At 44.1% G+C, this 14,314-nt stretch overlaps 1 protein-coding gene across 6 annotated transcripts in view; it reads right to left on the bottom strand.

Annotated features, from left to right (window-relative positions):
• WDFY4 (WDFY family member 4) overlaps positions 1-14,314 on the bottom strand; it is a 302,324-nt gene that overhangs the window by 143,686 nt on the left and 144,324 nt on the right. For all 6 annotated transcript variants that reach the window (XM_078434513.2, XM_078434514.2, XM_078434511.2 and 3 more), the window contains 4 exons: positions 12,350-12,588; positions 10,240-10,361; positions 7,698-7,883; positions 6,194-6,330 (listed from right to left, as the gene is read on the bottom strand). In XM_078434513.2, the coding sequence (XP_078290639.1) occupies positions 6,194-6,330; positions 7,698-7,883; positions 10,240-10,361; positions 12,350-12,588 (684 nt within the window). The remainder of the gene's footprint in view (positions 1-6,193; positions 6,331-7,697; positions 7,884-10,239; positions 10,362-12,349; positions 12,589-14,314) is intronic.

Below are 14,314 nucleotides of genomic sequence, written 5' to 3' on the forward strand. Positions count from 1 at the left end.
CTTCTCTTACTTCTTATATGGCCCTGGCTTTCCTACATAAGCCATTTCGACTCTGAAAACAGCAACTGGAAGCCTGCTCAGCTACCTCCAAAAGCCATGGAGACATGTGGACACTGGGCCTGGCCCTGCCCCAGAGGGTCTTCCTGATTTATAAGCCCCTAAGCTCCTAAGTGTGGGTCTCCCTCCTCAGGTGGGGCCTACCTGGCTCTTGCATGAAATAGCGGTCCACACATGTACCACTGATCCCAGGAGGAAAGTGGGGGTAAAATCCAGCCCGTGCTTTTCTGAACAAGACATGGTCAGGCAGCTGCACCCACCCAGATGGGCTGCCCCCTTTTTATGGGCTAGAACTGAGCTTCCAACCCCCTGCCTCTGGCTTGTTCCTCCCGATTCTCTGCAGATCCAATAAAACCATCTGAATCGCACACCTCTCACACCTGCCACACCCAGGGGGCCTTTCTTTTCACAGCCTGATTGAGAAGAGGCCAGGGCCCCCTTCTTTTGCTCATCCCAGCCTTGGTTAAACAGAAGTCTCTTGTGTGTTCTTTGATTTCCACTGCTCCAGCTACTGCCCCTGAAGCCTCCTTATCTCCCCCCTAAGTGATGTCACAGCCCCGGTCTGGCCCTTCCCTCGGGGGCTCTAACCTCCAATCCTACCCCTACAAAGGAAACATACCTCTCCCCCATCATGTAACACTCCCACCCCCCCCCCCCCACTTCAGGAACATCTAGCATGAGCCATGGTGTCCTCCCTGTCTCCTGCAGTGACCTTGATCACCCCTGCCCCCCTGCTCACAGGCCTTGCAGCCACTCATCCTCACAGCCCCTTCCCACCCAGACCCGAGCTCTCATGTCCTATGTGCCCATTTCTGTTTTCTAATGTTTTTTCTTTTCTTTTTCTTTTTTTGTTTTTTACTTATTTTTGAGAGAGAGAGAGAAAGAGAGAGCTCATACACAGGAGGGGCAGAGAGAGAGAGAATACCAAGCAGGCTCTGCACTATCAGCACAGAGCTCAATGAGGGGTTAATCTCGGGAACCATGAGATCATGACCTAAGCCAAAATCAAGAGTTGCGTGCTTAATCATCTGAGCCACCCAGGCACTCCTAATGCTTTTTCTAGAAAGAAAAGAAAAGAAAAGAAAAGAAAAGAAAAGAAAAGAAAAGAAAAGAAGGAAGGAAGGAAGGAAGGAAGAAAGAAAGAAAGAGGGAGGGAGGAAGGAAGGGAGGAAGGAAGAAGGAAGGAAGGAAGGGAAGAGGGAGAGAAAGAGGAAAGAGAGGGAGAGAGGAAAGAGGGAGGGAGAGGAAGGAAGGAAAGAAGGAAGGAAGGATGAAGGAAGGAAGGAAGAACATAGGAAGGAAGAAAGGAATGAAGGAAGAAGGAAGGAAGGAAGGAAGGAAGGAAGGAAGGAAGGAAAGAGGGAGGGAGAGGAAGGAAGGGAAGGAAATAAAGAGGGAGGGAGAGAGGAAGGAGGAAGGAAGGAAGGAAAGAGGGAGGGAGAGGAAGGAAGGAAGGGAAGGAAATAAAGAGGGAGGGAGAGAGGAAGAAGGAAGGAAGGAAGGAAAGAGGGAGAGAGAGGAAAGAAGGAGGGAGAGGTAGGAAGGAAGGAGGGAGAGAGGAAAGAGGGAGGGAGAGGAAGGAAGGAAGGAAGGAAGGAAGGAAGGAAGGAAGGAAGGAAGGAAGGAAGAAGGAGGGGGAGGGAGGGAGGAAGATTACATACTCTCTATTTTGGAATAATTCTGAATTTACAGAAAAGTTATATAGTACAGAGAGGTCCCGTCAACCCCTTACCTGCTTTCTCATAATGTTAATATCATACACTGCCACAGTGTGTCTACCATAGCTAAGAAACCAACATTAGTAGTTGATGTTTTTTCAGCTTATTTTTCAACAAGGAAGCCTACCACTGAGTCGGCAAGCCGCACACAGGCTGTGAAGAGGAATGGCTGGCCGGGGCACACACTCTGGGTTTCTCTAAACTGAAGGCGGACACGAAGCAGCTTCCCAGACACCATGGGTGGCCTTTGGTGGCCTCAAAGGAGCCCAAGGTCGCAACCTCTGTCCGACAGGCTGAAACCCACAGCCTTCACCCCAGGAGAGACCGTGACTTTACAATCTGATCCCAGAAGGGACTGTGATGGGGTCAGGAGAAGAAAAGGAAGAAATGACATCCATCATATCAGACTCGTCTCAAAGTTCAGCTCACCTGCCAAGAGGAGAACACTGTATACTGAAAATGAAGATAGGTAAGAAGAGTTAGGAATGGCGTATCGTATGTCTCACTCGAAGGAACAATTCATCAGTGCTACCGAGCTGTCAGCCGCTGACATGATAAGGAATAACACCAAATGAATAATGTTTCCTCCAAAACCAACTCCTTTAATTACAAGCCTCTTCTTTCCAGAGGAGAGACAGAAGATGCAGAAACACCAATTTCATGCACTTGTGCCTGAATAATGTCTCCATGCTGCTTTTTCCAGATGGCGACCTTCTCACTGGAGGGACTAATGATGTGGGCATATTTAGGGAAAAACCAATAACGGAGTCTTTAACCTTCAACAACAAAAAGCATGTTGTACAAAATGTTCCTTGGGATACATTAGAAAATATCAATTACATTGCTCACTGAGGTGTAATCAGCTGTAATAATCAAAATTAATTTTTAAAAATAATTAAACAGACCCCAGGGCAAACAGTCGATGCTCTCATCCTATGACATCACAGCGTACATATGTACCTGAAAAGTTGTGCCTTCTGTTAGCAACAAAGGCATCTCGCGAGGATGAGTGATGGATGCAGGATGTGAAGGCTAGTGAGTTTCATCGCAGCAAAAAGGGAGAAAGCATTTTATTCCCTCGCCCCATGCACATCCTCCTATGCACATTCTCCTATGTACCAGGCACCATGCCCAGCCCGACCGAGTTACTGATATTAGATGCTCCAAAGCAAACATGCAGTTAATTTTTAAAATTAAAACACAGCACACTTTGTTTCAAAACTAATTCATCTTTAAGAAAATCCACAAGGTACTATAAACTATAGAAAGGATGAATAAATCAGATGGAAGGTAAGCAGGGCTCAAACAGGAAGGAAGAAGCAGGGAAAGGGATGTGTGCATGTACATGAATGTGCATGTGCATGTTTTTTGCAGAAATTTATGCCACTAGGTGTGTGCAGTTATAAGACCTGGGTCATGTTTACCTCTCCGAGATTCTGAGTGCCCAGATCACCGTGCCCAGAAATAGACCACTGACAGGAGTCACAGTTCTTCCTGATGCTGACAGCTGAGGGAGACGTCCCCTGTGGCTGCCCTCTCCCCACTTTAGTCCAGCCACACTGGTCTTTGCTGCCTCAGAGCATTCCAGCACATGCCTGTCTCAGTGCCTTTGCCTGATGGTCCTCTCTGCCTGACTGCTCTTTCTCCAGAAAGTCACTTCCTTATTTCTCTGCTTCTATGCCCCCCTTCCAGAGAGGACTTTTGACCACCTTCATCTAAACAACCACCCTCTCCCACTTACCCTGCTCGATTTTTCCTCGTTGCAATTAGCACCCTTCACATTTACAAATTTACTTGTTTATTGTCTATCTTTGCCCCCTAAAATGCAGTCTCCATGAAAGCAGAGAATATGTCAGATTGTTCTCTCTTCTGTAACCTCAGTGCTTACTTCAGGGTACAAAGTAAGCACTTGGTAAATATTTTGTTGAGTGAGTGAATGAATGAATGAATGAACGAATGAGACCTCAATTGATGTAGAAGACAGTATCTTCAGCAGCCTGCCTTCACCAAAGACAGAACTGATTTAAAATATTTTTGCTTCCGTGTGAGCCCAGAGCAAACTGTGACAAGCCCTTTGTAGACCTACATGGCCTCAAGTATTGCAATCTATTCAAGCTTCTTTCGGGTGAGCTATTTCTCAATCGATCTCCCCAGGACTCAGAGGCAACTTAGCCGAGCCAAGGGCAGTGGCCTAGGAGAGGATGGGGAAGTGGCTGAAGGCACATCAATAGTCTGCAAGGGCTCCCATACAATGCACATCCACGCCAGCATCCCAGCTGTCCCTTCCCTAGCTTCCATAGCCAGATGGACCTGACCCCTGGGGACAAAGCTAACTTGGTCAAAGAACAGAAGTTCCAGGGTGAAGCCAGGGGGGAAGAGGGGCTGGACCCCTCCTGTCACAAATGGCCTTGGTCAGGAGCAAGTGCTTGGGCACCAGTGGGGACGCTCCAAGCTTCGGGGGCTCAGAAGAGCTATACTGCAAGTGAGATGGTCATCCCTTTGGCGGAGAGAACAATAAGGTGGGATCAAATTTTGGAAACTGTCTTCCATTTCTAAAGCACTTGCAGTTTCCAAGTGCTTCCACATGTTCTAGTATAGACAGAGCACAGTTGTAAGATCAGGAATTGAGGCTCTGAGAGGTCATAGAATTGCCTAAGGTCAAGCTCAGTAGTACAGAGACAGGAGACCCTTTCTTGACTCCGCCATTTCCTGGTTGCAAAGCCCTTGACTGTTTTTTTGTTTTTTTTTTAAGATTCAATGTACACATCTGTACAATCAGCCAATCAACAAGCTGACTGAGCAGTGTCTTCCACAAGCCAATGTGTTAAGGACGCATCCTACCCTCAGTTCTGAGTATGAGGTGGCCAGACAGCCCAGTCAAGTTCATTTTGTTTCCCCTTCTATGTTTGTGCTCTGTCTCCCTATGTCCTAAATCCTCTTGTTTCTGAAGCTCAGAAAGAAGAAAGTCTCCTTCCCGGGCTACCTGAGCAGTTACAGGCAGCCCGCATTCCTCTCTTCTCCGCCGCATCTGATGATAGTACCCTCCCATCAGTCACTGGCCACAATAGACAACGGAGCCATTGAGACAGCAGAGCCCACATTCTGAGCAGGGGGGATTTGGAGCCAACCTCATTTTCCAAAGTTACATGGGCAGAAAGCTCCTGCTGTGTAATGGGTCTATCAACCATCTATTCCACCTCCCTGGGGAGCCCCTTCCCACAGTTTCCCACAGTTATCTGTCCCCTTGTGGAGACAAGGAGACAAAGACTCAGGGAAGTTAAGTAAATGACCCAACGTTTCCTGATCCCAAGGTCATGTTCATTCAATGACCACAGTCTGCCTCTGAAAATAAGTGACTCCAGCATTAGAATATATGACACATTGTGCTTCTCAAGAAGAGCCTCAGTATATTTCTAGTCCTATATGCTCTTGCAGAACCTTGCCACTTCCCCCACCAGAAGGTAGAGTCTATTTCTGCCCCCCCCACCCCCCGCTGCCTTGAACCCAAGCAGAATTGTGTGCCTGTCTTGACCAAAGGAATGCAGCAGAGGTGAAGCTAGGTCATGGAAGGCGATGTGGCTTCTGCCTGACTGACTCTCTCTCTCTCTCTCTCTCTCTCTCTCTCTCTGTATCTCTCTGTATCTGTCCGTCTGTCTGTCTGTATCTCCTTCCCCCTTATTTGGAAATTAGCCCTTGAAACCCAGCCTCCAGGTTGTAAGGAAGCCCAGGACCTACGGAGAAGCCAGGTATAGGTATTCCAGCCAGCAGTCTCAGCTAAGGTCTCAGACTGAAGTCAGCAGCAACCATCAGCTGTATGAGTAAATGAGCCTTCCAAGGATCCCAGCCAAGGCCCCAGACATCATGGAGTAGAGGCACCTCCCCACCCCTTCCGTGCTCCAAACTCCTTACGACAGCATCCATGATCACAAAAACCCATTGTTGGTGCCACTGAGTTTTAGGATGGTTTGTTATAGAGCTTTAAAGAAATTAATTTCAAAAAATCCCGACAACTCAGCCCCACATAGTCAAGAGGATCCACCGCTACATCTCCTGGCAACGGTGCCAATGTTTTTGACCCCTTTGCTGAGTCCACACATACGGCTCTTACTGAACTGTGCTCTCTGAGCACACGTGACTCAAAAGGAGAATAGCAAGTAGCACTGGTTCGGGTTTTAATGCCGTAAGCAACCCCTGCTCTTGGAGCCCCAGGGGAGCCCATAGTCACTTCAAGTTAAAGCCAGCCTAAGACCTGGTTCCCCTACATGTAGCTGCAACTGGGAAATCACATACATAACCTTAAATGCTCAGAAGAACATGGAATTGAGTCATACCCAGCAACAACAGACAGAGAAGACATGACTCACGGGATCTGAAACAAAGGCCTGATGCTTCTCCAGGGAAGAGGGATCTGAGCTCACCTCTGTCTTGCACTCAGGGTCCTTGGCCTGCCTCCCGGGCATCAGCCTCATTGCTGAAGACAAGCTGCCACTCCACGAGGAGACCTTGCTCGGATGTCCCACATTCGAGCGGCTGGCCAGCGACTTCTTCTCAGATGCTAGGAACGGGGAAGCAAAAACTGTCAGAGGTGAAGTTGAAAGGAGGATACACACTATTTTGCAACTGGCTTGGCTTTCAAAGGGCCATCCGGGGTCACAAGCCTCTTGCGCCTCCTCCAATAAGGAAAACAGCCCAGGCTACAAGCTTACACTGCCGTCTTCTGACTAAGAAATACAGTGTGGGTTTCAGGGTCACCAGACCTGGCTTAGACCCCTAGCTCCACTGACTCAAAGTGAGATGCTGGACAAGTTAGTTAAGTCCTTGAGCCTCAGTGTCCTCATCCTGCAAACTGGGAATAATAGCGTCTAACCTCATTCTGGTGTCATGAAGAGTAAATAAGATTATGTGTTTCAAACACAGGCCATCAAACAGAGAATTTTCTGTATATGATTGCTGGCAACAAGAGAGCCATTTGTAAGCATGGGGTGCATCTCACCATTTTATTCACTACATGTGCATGGGGATATACGTCCTATTTTATTAACCTTTTCCCTGAAATGGAATCTGACACTTTGACCTCAAACTACACATGTATATACATAGGCATGTACATACATACGCATTTTCCAGGGTTAATTTGGAAAGCCGATAAATAAAAGTTCTATACCGCCGGGCAGTCTGGGATGACACACATGGAAGTGACTAACTCATAAGTCACTGTCAATGTTGTGATGCTAGAAGACTTCAAACAAGTACGTGAGCCATAATTCGAGAGCAATGACCACTTTAAAAACAAAATTGAGGGGTACCTGGCTGGCTCAGTCGGTAGAACATGTGACTCTCGATCTTGGGGTTGTGAGCTCAAGCCCCACACTAGGTATAGAGATTACTTAGAAATAAAATATTTTAAACAATTAAAAAAATAAAAACAAAATTAAAACATCATTCCTGCAGGTGCAATAACTCATATGAGGGGGGAAATGCTGAGTCACTGAAAGAAGGCAGGGGTCATTAATATCTTAGGGATGAAAACTCTCACTTGAAACATGAAGAACCTGGGAATCCAGGTCACTGCATGATTTGGTGGCAAGGTTTCAAAGCTGGTAGGTGAATATCAGGACAGGACCTAGAATCCTAAGCTCTAGGCTAGACATGGTAGACAGAGCTAGACATCTAGCTCTGACATGGCACACTCTCTAAGAGATTACTAGTATCTGCTTGCACCTCTGGCCTTCCTTTCACCCAAGATGCAAAGCAGCTTTCATTCTTCACACTCAAAGATGCATGAGGTTTCAGTAATCCCCACCAAAGGGATGAGAGAGGAGGTCTGGGTGGAAAAGGCTCTGGGCTCTGAGTGGAACTTTGGGCAAGTCCACATCTATGAGACTCAGCAGTTCTGTTCCCTGGAGCCAAGTGGACAGAGACCTAAGTAATGCTGCCAGGCCTTGAGCATCATCTCCTCCCAGAGTGGGGTAATCTCTTCAATCTTCACTTCTCTGTCTCCAGGTTTCACAGAGAGATCAATCTTGAAGGTGTCCTCCAGCTCCTGCCGCCTCTGTGCCACGAGCTGCTGCCACAGGGTCCGCACTGTCTTTTGGATGTTGTGCTGGACTAACAGAGAGAGTATATCACACAATCAGGATGGCCTCAGTGCCTGTCCCAGCAAGGGCCGGAGATGATGTATCACGGCTGCTTTTATTGTGTCTTTCTTGAATATCACTCAAGCTTTGCAACTTCCAGCCAGAAAGCGGTCAGTATGTAGACAACGCTACCAACACCCATGTCAGCTGGCCTTTCCCCCACCTCTAACTGCCCACCACCAGGTCCTGTCTGCCTCGTATGTTCAGAGCTGGGAGACACGATTGATGGGCACAAGAAATCTCTTTCTCCCACCCCCAAGTGTCATTAAATACCAACGGCAAAAACACTTATATAAGCTCTAGGTAACCAAATACCACCCCCAACAGCTCCTTCCAATGTACCTTCTATGTTGAGCCCTCAAAGGAATGGACACCAAACCCAAGACTGTGCCTAGGGACCTAGGACCCAAGCCAGTCCTCTTTCCTGGCACTGCATCATGCTTCCCACTGCCCACCAACCTCAATGCCCTGGATTTGCCCATATATGAGCCAATCTACCAGGCCAGTTCTACCTGCTATGCCCCATAATTATAATACCCTGAACAATGCCTAAACACCCTTGGATCTTGAACCACTGAGTCCCTCCTCTAGTACCAGCCCCTACAGTCTATTTTTTCCACCCTAGAAGGATGGACATTGCTCAGTCCACTCTTCTAGCTAGACCAAAATACAAATATTTATGTTGTAATTAACAGTGCGCCAGAGTATGTTTTAAACTCAAGAGAGTTGTAAGCACTGGATTTGGGCACGTATGTGACCAAAAAACAGACGCCCTTGTGCCTACTATCTGGTATCACAATGTGAGCGGCACAGTCAACAAACCAAAATGGTGAAAGCAAGTCTGCTGAAGCTTCTTAGATCAAAACAGAGCAAGAGCTAGGGGCGCCTAGGTGGCTCCGTTGGTTAAGTGTCCGACTTCAGCTCAGGTCATGATCTCACAGTTCATGAGTTCCAGCCTCACATCAGGCTCTCACACAGAGACCACTTTGGATCCTCTGCCTCGCTCTCTCTCAAAAATAAATAAACATTTGGGGTCCCGGGGTGGCTCAGTTGGTTAAGCATCCGACTCTTGGTTTCAGTTCAGGTCATGATCTCACGGTTCATGAGTTCGAGCCTTCCATTGGGCTCTACACTGGCAGTGTGGTGCCTACTTTGGATTATCTCTCACCCTCTCTCTCTGCTCCTCCCCTGATCACACTCTCTCTGTCTCTCAAAATATAAATTAATTAATTAAGAAAATAAAAAATAGATAAACATTTTTTAAAAGAGCAATTTCTTTTTTAAATTTATTTTCTTTTAAAAAAATTTTTTTAAACATTTATTTATTTTTGAGACAGAGAGAGACAGAGCATGAATGGGGGAGGGTCAGAGAGAGAGGGAGACACAGAATCCGAAACAGGTTCCAGGCTCTGAGCGGTCAGCACAGAGCGCGACGCGGGGCTCGAACTCACGGACCGCGAGATCATGACCTGAGCTGAAGTCAGAGGCTTAATCGACTGAGCCACCCAGGCACCCCTGTTTTTTAAATTTATTTTCAAGTTAGCTAACATACAATGTAGTCTTGGCTTCAGGAGTAGATTTCTGTGACTCATTGCTTACATACAACACCAATTCCTTATCCCAACAAGTGCCCTCCTCAATGACCATCACCCACTTTCCCCACCCCCACTAACCCTCAGTTTGTTCTCTGTATTTAAGAGTCTCTTATGGTTTGCCTCCCTCTCTGCTTTTATCTTATTTTCCCTTTCCTTCCTCTATGGTCATCTGTTAAATTTCTCAAATTCCACATATGGAATTTGATGGGTAAAAATCATATGATATCTGTCTTTCTCTGACTGACTTATTTCACTTAGCATAATACCCTCCAGTTCCATTCACATTGTTGCAAATGGCCAGATTTCATTTAAAAAGAGCAATTTCTAAACACATAGATCTGGCTGCTACTTTTTTTTTTTTTTTTTTTTACAAATTGCCAATCACCTTTACTTGATTTGATGTAAGCAAATTTAAAAAATGAACTCAATCAAGCCAAAAATCTCATAGAAATAATGAGTTTATTGACTCTATTTTCTAGAGAAGAAAGTTGAGAGAGAGCTTGGTAAAGGACTGAACAAGAGGAGGTGACATTCCAGTTCCCATATCTAGCAATCCAAAGGAAAATTCAAGAGACCACCTGCGAAGTAAAATCAACTTATGGTGAAATCCCTAGAATGTTAGTAAGTCACCAAGTTCTTAGTCTGACCAAGTCTCACAGAGCTGAAGAATGAAATCCAGAAGTTAGCACCACTCACCCACTCTCCCAAAAATAAACAACAAACAACATGTACCATCATTCAAACTTGGGAAGTCTTCCTCTCCTTTTTCTCTTACTTCTTCATTTGGAGAAAGAAAGACTTGATGATAAGGAGTCATTCTAGGCTTGGGTTCCAGTCCAAATCCTTCTGGATAACTAGGAGACAAGAGATTTTTCACTATAAACTCCAGTTTCTTTAAGATCATTCTATTGTTCTTTATTACAAATAATCATCCTCTAAACTCAATACATATCAATTGGAAAAACTTGTCTAATCAAGTTAAACCAAATATGTCATGGCAATTTCTGTGACAGATATTATAGCATTCTGGAAAATAGGAAAACTTCTTTTTTTTATTCTTGTTTTATTAAATCTAATCCAGGCTCCCAGCAGGCCTCCTGAACTCTCTCCTGGTTTCCCAACCATCAGGACTGGTCATTTGTTTTTGTAGTCTCCCAAAGTATTGACCTCTACCTTTGTTTGGCCCTGATCTCATCCCACTTGGAAGGGGCCAGGCAAGCTTCATGGGCCTGTGACCTGTGCAGTTGTACAGGGTCCACACTCAGAAAGGCCCCATGCTTGGACTCTGCTGTCCCTGTCTTGAAATTCTTAGTAAATTTTGAACAACACGTCTGCATTTTTTGCAGGATCCTGCACATCACGTAGCTGGTTCTAAGTGCAGGCATAGGGGTTTACATATTAGGTTTCCCATGAACCGTTTGCTCTGGGGCCCCTTCAATCATGTTAATGTCCACATGCCTTCTTCTCTGGGCCCCTTCAATCAACCAAGCAGAATGGACACTCAGTACATGTTTGTGGATTGAACCAAAAACGACAAACAAGGAAATGAAAATATACCATTATATGAGAATATCCATTCTTGAAATTTCTAGGATAAAGTCCCTTTAGATTTTAAGGCCATTTAGCTACCCAGAGGGATCTGAGGAAGGTGGAAATCCAAACATACACATAGGGTGGCATCTGCCGTTCTTACCTATGCTTCCAGTATGGATAGACTTAATTCTTAAAATACAAACGAGAGAAGACCCTCCCAATTTAATCTACCAAAAATGGGTTCTTTTATTTCACACAAATAAAATAGCAAATGCCTCCTCTGGGCTAGGAGTGTTTTGCAGTGATTCCCAGGGAGTTTTAAGACAAATCAAGTCTAGAGTTTTGTAACATCCAATAGTCAATTTGACAGAATTTTTGGATTTTTTTTTCAAGTAGTAAGATATAATAGGTACTGGTATAAAAACAACAACAACAACAACAACAACAACAACACAAAGACAAGAGCAAAGTGTAATCTCCCATAGCCCACCTTTCCTCTACACTCAACATGGCTCTATTAGTAACAGATAGCATTTATGGGGCACCTGGGTGGCTCAGTCGGTTAAGCTAGATTTCGGCTCAGGTCTTGATCTCACGGTCTGTGGGTTCAAGCCCCGCGTTGAGCTCTGTGTGCTGACAGCCTACTTGAGATTCTCTTTTTCAGAAGTAAATAAACATTTTTTAAAAAGAGAGAGATAGCATTTGTAAGCATATAACCCCAAGGCACTGGTGATACAGAATATTCACACATGAAAAAAAAGAAAGTGCATATACACAGAAAAATCTAACATATTTCAAACTTCGGACTTCAAGAAAAGGATTTAACTAAACTTATTTCAATTTCTTTTTATTAGAATTTCCTATACAAGTGTGCTTATGGATATCATTTTATATCACAAATTGTGTGTGTGTGTGTAATTTTTTCTGCAAGAAAATTATGCCCGCTTTGCATGATACAATTTATTATATATTTTTCCATTCTAAGTGTGCATTTATCAAATGTTAATATTTCTAAAATCTGGCTGCATCATAAAATCAATGTGTATATTCAATGTCGAGCTTTCTGCCCCTAAAATGAAATCAATAAGATATCTTACAACCTGAGAATTGTGGAAAAGGGGTAAATTATTAATCCATGATGATTCTTGCTGCTGAGCCACATGGACAGATTATCAAACACTGCCCATAATTTGGACAACCAGATAACCGATATATATACCATTTGTATTGGCCCCAATCAAATGTCCCTCTAAAGCTTTCTTCTCTGCATTGACCACCAGTAGGCAGGAAACAAGTAAGCAGTCCTTACCTTCTCTCATTGAGCAGCAAAAAACAATACATGAGACACAGGAGGAAGCTGGTGTTGGAATTATAGGTGGCAAAGATAATGTCCCAGTGTTCCTGTAGGAAGCCCAAGATGCTGAGAAGACTAAGGCATTCGGAGAGTGATTGCTGGGGCTTGGACAGGCAGTAAAGAATGACTTTATTTAAACTGCTGTACAAAGCACTGATGATAGCATCCCTTGGAGAAGAGGCATTCTCGATGACCTGTGTCATAAAATAAACACACATATACACACGCATACTTGTGAACACTTTGTGAGTTTAAATGCTAACCCAGTTAACTGAGAAAATGATACAATCTTAGAATCTCTTTTGGATTTCAAAAAGTTGGCATGATCTGAAATTCAAATAGGGCTACTTTCCTCTACCTCTGAGCTTCTATTTAAGTGAATGATCACTAAAGTGAATTCAAAAACATAGATTTATCAAAAACTTGTGCGGAAAAGAAATTTTAAAAACATAAAAATTAAAATTAAAAATTAAAAAGTTAAAAAAAAAGAAAAGAAATTAAAAGCTTACCACCATCACATTATAAAAAATAGATGGGAACCAGAAATTTCTGAAATACTGGTAACCTGGTTGACATTCAGTGTATGAGAATATGCTATTTATAGTGTCTACTTTTTAAAATATATTATTAACTATTAATAGTATTTATATAGAGAGTGTTTACAATATTCCCAGTATCACGCTAAGCATTTTTGCATCCATGAACATGAACTGTTCATTTAAACATCATAATAAAATGAAGTGAGTATTAAGATTATCCTACTTTAGGATAAGGAGGCTGAGGGTCAGAGAGCTTAAGTGGTCAGCAAGGGTCAAACCCACATCAGACATTGAGTCGTGCTCTTAACCACTGTATCCTCTAACAGAGATGGGAGTCCAACAAATTGTAGTACATGAGAAACTTAGAGGCGGAAGGCAGAAGGTCCTGATCTGTAACCTTAACACTGATTGGTCCATCCATCTGTTTGGTTTCCTTGCTTCATTGTAACTAACAAATAAAAAGTCCTGGAGATCTAATGCACAGCATAGTGATTATAGACAATAATACTGTCTTATAAACTTTAAAGGTGCTAAGAGACCAGATCTTAATTGTTCCCACCACAAAAACGAAATGATAATTACGTGACTTGATAGAGGTGTTAGCTAACACTATGGTGGGAATCCTATTGCGATATATAAATGTATCAAATCAACATTAAACTTATATTCTGTTATATGGTAATTATATCTCAATAGAAACAAATCAGAAATTTTTAAAAACAAAAGACTCCATAGCCAAAAACTATGCGCAAAGTGTTTCAGTCTACTAGAGAGATCATTCGTTAATTATAGATTGCTCTCTTAGAATTACATCGGTAACGTAAGAATTTATACCAGTGAATTTAAGTTTTATTTAAATCTGCTGGAATTTGGGATTTATGTTTTTATCATCATCCTGTCCTGCTCCTCAGATGGGTCACATCTGTCAACCTGAGGTTGAGGTTTGTGAGAGTCACAGGCAGTGAGCAGGAGAGAAGGATGACGGATGTGTGAGGAGCTTAGTCTGGCCTGGAACCCCCTGACGGCACATCAGCCCCAGTGGGCACACACTCTGAGTCCCAGTGGGCACCCACTCCCTTTACACTGGGGAGCTGCTATTCATTGGATGTTTGCATCCCCCCAGAACACATATATTGAAACCCCAGGTCGGGTCTCTGGGAGGTAAGTAGGTCATGAGGGTGGAACCCTCATGGTGGGATTAGTGCCCTTATAAGAAAAGACAAGAAAGAGCTGGCTTCCTCTCTTTCTCCAGCTCATGAGGATACAGGCAGAAGATGGCCATCTGCAAACCAGGAAGAGAGCTCTCCCCAGACACCAGATCTGCTGGAGCCTTGACCTTGGACTTCCCAACCTCTAGAACTGTGAGAAAGGATGTCTTTTG

Source organism: Panthera onca, chromosome D2, assembly GCF_046562875.1.
Source record: "Panthera onca isolate mPanOnc1 chromosome D2, mPanOnc1 haplotype 2, whole genome shotgun sequence".
Classification (NCBI taxonomy): domain Eukaryota; kingdom Metazoa; phylum Chordata; class Mammalia; order Carnivora; family Felidae; genus Panthera; species Panthera onca.